Below are 4,425 nucleotides of genomic sequence, written 5' to 3'. Positions count from 1 at the left end.
ACAACTGGCACATGGCATTTCACACAGTGTCAGCTGGAAACCGGGCCAGCAGGTTTATGGACGGATGCGCTACTTTAATGGTGATGCATTGATCTGTATGTCTGAAGCCGCTACTTGTGCTTTGGATACAAGGAGTGATCACTAAATAGCTTATACATCATGTTCACAGCATTGATCCCAGCGATGTAATCCTCACAGGATAATATCAAGCCGAGGCTTTAGTGCTTTAGTCCAGCCGTGCACTGATCGCAGCAATAAATCCGAATTAGTTGCGGTCAAACAATTTGTTTCGGCAACAAATTCACAGGCTTTAGTTTGTTTGCTGCTGTTTTTATATGTCCTAGTAATTAGAAAAATGTGATCATCAACCACAGCCAGCGTTTATCATCAGATGTTACACATTTTATGAGTGACATATTACATTGGTTCAACGTTACTGGGGCCGTGAGCCCCGATGAACGATTCGCAGCCAGAGAGGGTCTGGAAAAGGTCAACTCTTCGGCATCGCGAGTGAGGCAGCGTCACTAACGCGCTGCTGCTGCCACCTAGAGGACGCACGGAGAAATACGCTCACCAGTTCATCACAGCGTGCAAATAAATCATTTTATATTCGCTTCTTAATTTGACATTAGGCTCATTCCAATAAGTGTTAAGATTCTGACAACATTACAACTGCTTTACAGCCTTGCCTTAATTGCAAAATACAGTTTATGTTTATGCATTTCATAACTGGAACTAGAGCTAATTTAAATACGAGCCCCTTTAATTCATTAAGGTGCTGATTGGTGGTGGTGTTGTATATGACTTTACTGAGAGGCTGACTTTTAATCATTTTATTGTGCCTTTATACATAAAAAAGGGGTGATTTTATAATAAACAACATTAGAACAATGTCAAAAAGAAGTAACAGTTTTCTCAGTTTTTGTTGCCATTACAGTTTAAAAACACGTTTACATTTCTACAAGCAATTTGAATGTTTGTGACGGATACATGTAACTGTGTGTTGTTGCTAAGTTGCCCCAATACTTAAAACATGCCACTGAATTCAGTGAACTCCGCTTTGCTTCACCTCAGTCTCACCGACTTCAATACGTCGGGCGGTTTCACGCTCGCCTTGCTTCACGCCTCGCTGCCTGTCTCCTACTGCAGCTCCGCAGCCAGCGCCGAGTCCTTCACTCCGGCAGCCAGCACGGCGAAGAGGACGGGGGGGACGAGGGAGCGGAGGTAGAGGGCCACCCTGGGGACGGGGTGGGCCAGCACCACTTCCTTCCTCTTCCTGTTCACCGTGTGCAGAATCTCATTGGCCAGGACGCATGGACGCACGCCGTGGGTCAGCTGACTGGCGACAACTGCGGAGGAAGAGATGAATATAGAATTGTCTGAGTTATTTACTACTAGTTGCACCCGTTCGCTCACTTACTACCCACATGCAGCCAGGGCGCTGGGCTTGGGGCCCGCCGGCTCCTCAGCAGGGGGCGGGTCGGACGCGTTGATGAAAGTGTGGCTGACGGTGCTGACGACGATCCCGTACTCCTCCACCTCCGCCCGCAGGCAGTCGAAGAAGGCCTGCGCCGCGTGCTTGGAGGCGGCGTCTGACAGGTGTCCACGCAGACACACACACACACACACACACACACACACACACACACACACACACACACACACACACACACACACACACACACACACACACACAGACGGCGATCACACAAACACAAAAGAGGTGTGACACATTCCACGCGTTGCTGAGGACACGTTCCGTTTCATTATTTTCTGTCTAGCGAGCGGAGCCCCTCCCACTTATTACATCACACTGTGAGTACAAAACCACATCTTTGTTAGTGTTTAATTTTTCTTTTTTTTTTAAATGGGTTAAACTCAATCTGCTGCTACTCACATGAGCTTCTGAATGGGATGGCCAGTCGGCCCTGGATGCTGTTGACCAGTACAACATGTCCCGATCTTCTTGAAATCATAGGTGGAAGAACACCTGCCGCATTATTTGGACACGTTAATATTCAGATGCAAACATTGCGCTCTCAGAAAGCCTTTGCTCACCTTTCGCAAGAGTGCTGGGGCCGAAATAGTTAACGTCCATGATGTTCCTGTCCAGTTCCAGGGAGATGCTCTGCACCGGGGCCTTCAGCTTCACGCTGCTGTTACAGATCAGGACGTCCACGTAGCCGTAACACTCCAGCACCTCAGCCACCACGTCCTCCATGCTGTCCATATCACTGAAGTCCAGGATCACTAGCTTTGGAGCAAAGGTCTGAGGAAGAGAGCGAATCATATCCATTTGCTATGTGTTCAAACTATATAAGTTGTTTTATAAGAGCAAATACAAAGCCAGGATTATTGTAGACTAGACTGCTGCCTATGTTTTCATGAGTGTTTCTTTTCCTTCCTTTCCTTTCCTTTTCTATAGGCCTGGTTCATGTCTATCTCATTGTAAACAGCACACTTGACTTATATCCTGCCATAAAAGACACAAAACACCTTCCACTTGACTTAACAAGATATCCTGGTTTTTCAAAGCGGAAATATCAACCTTGTCCTGGTTGAGTAATACTGTCCTGTGCGTTTTTTTTTTTAAATACACACATTTGTTCTGGTCTATGTATTAAACATCAGTGGAGGACAGCGTGTTGTCAGGGAGGACATCCTGTTATTGTCTTGTTCAGAGTCAGAGGTGGTGACAGAGCAGAGGAGTATCAGGAAAACAACACAACCTCCAACTTAAAGCCCACTGTTTATTCCTACTGGCTATTTGAGGGCTTTTCGTGCAATGATAAACGCTTCGGTCTCTGATAACAACAGTTACTGTAGATTTTCCAGCGTATATTATTAGACTGTGATTTTAGTCGGTTTCCTCACCTCTCTGGGGTCTGCGTCATTAGTGAGACTGTCAAACAGAGACTCCAGCTTATCCCAGCTGGTCCCACAAAGGATCAGTCTGGCTCCACCCTTATGGAACAGCTGGGCACATTCTGAACAAAGAAGATACATTACAACAGAAGAAAATACATTACAGTTAATTAGACAATTTATTTATTAAAAAACAGCTGATTCGCTTTTTGTAAGGACTTTACCAGTTCCCACTCCGGACACAGCGTCTGTGATCACCACCACTTTGTTTCGCACTAAGGACTTGGACATGAGGTGCATGACCTCATTGTAGATGTAATATATCCCCGCAGCCACAACTATCAGGAGGGGCAACACCATCACAGAGGGCAGTGCCATGTTCTGTGAAGGAAAACGAGAAAATCAGTGGTAGAATAAGTCGTCATATCAACAAGAAGCACTTGAATTGTAAACTATTCAAGATGATGTACTTAAGTAAAGTACAGTACTATCCACCTCGGATCCTGCTGTAGCTGATGACAACATTTACTTTTCTGCATTTATCAGTTTGCATTTGGTGGCACTGCTACTGTACGTATGACTGTAAGGTAAGTTTTAGGAGAACAGCTAAATATATTCTGGGCCAAGCAGTCGCCTCAAGATGCCACCTCCAGGATATTGTCATAGGATACTCCAGGGGTGTAACTGGGCTGGCTCCCATTTATAAGCAATGGATGACCTTACTTGTCCTGCTCCGCTTGGCAATGCACTAACATACATTAGCTCCTGATCCACGATAAAACCAATATTTATGATTGACCTCTCAGCTCAGTCCTCTGTTCGAGCTGACGCACGATTGGCTCCCAGTGGGTTAGTCAGTGTGAGTGCACATTTATACCATTCTCACATGCAAACACACACAGACACGGTAATCTGCATTATTTTGGGTTCACTTACAGCACCAATATGGAGTTAATCCTTCCGGAGGACTGCCTGTTGTTTTTTATAGGTTCAGTTAGCAGCTCCTCTCCTGCCTCCGTGTCCCTCGTCCCTTCAGACATGCAGCCCGCTGCTCTGTGTCTCTGTGTCTGTCCCACTGCTTTCCACTGGAACCTGCTGCTTAGAATAGCCTCTGCTTGAGTCAGCCATTAATACACATATGTGGAGCACAGAATCTGAGGCACGTGTCCTTGTTGCCAACACAAAAAAAAAATCAATGAAGTGTTAAAAATAGCAAAATATTTACATTGTAATGCTGCTTTAAACTGATTGAAGTACTAATTTTGTAAGATATGTTCAGAATAAATTATTTCCAGTAAATTATTACAGGAACACATTTACATGAGGCAGACTGGAAATAGTGTGATAGAGTATTAGAATAAGTGAAATTAAATTTGTGTTTTCTGAGAGAACTCATAAAAATAAGTGCTGATGTGAAACAAAACAGACCGCAAAACAGACTACTTATACTAAAAGTTTTATTTTTATTTCCTCAGTAACCGTGTTGACTCCTTAGGCGGCGACACTGAGCAGCTATCGCGAGATCTCGCAGAATTCCAAGCGCTCGCGCGTGCTCTCGGC

General features: G+C 44.9%; 1 protein-coding gene across 1 annotated transcript; it reads right to left on the bottom strand.

Annotated features, from left to right (window-relative positions):
* Positions 1–581: 581 nt before the first annotated feature.
* dhrs7cb (dehydrogenase/reductase (SDR family) member 7Cb) lies at positions 582–4,077 on the bottom strand. The gene is made up of 7 exons (XM_029133773.3): positions 3,802–4,077; positions 3,090–3,246; positions 2,875–2,987; positions 2,059–2,269; positions 1,898–1,990; positions 1,428–1,592; positions 582–1,349 (listed from the first exon to the last, which is right to left on the bottom strand). Exons 2-7 carry the CDS (start codon positions 3,241–3,243, stop codon positions 1,141–1,143), a joined length of 945 nt encoding a protein of 314 aa, XP_028989606.1. The 5' UTR covers positions 3,244–3,246; positions 3,802–4,077; the 3' UTR covers positions 582–1,140.
* Positions 4,078–4,425: the final 348 nt, after the last annotated feature.

The sequence above is a fragment of the Betta splendens genome, chromosome 19 (genome assembly GCF_900634795.4).
Source record: "Betta splendens chromosome 19, fBetSpl5.4, whole genome shotgun sequence".
Lineage (NCBI taxonomy): Eukaryota > Metazoa > Chordata > Actinopteri > Anabantiformes > Osphronemidae > Betta > Betta splendens.
This window is presented reverse-complemented; position numbering and strand designations above follow the sequence as displayed.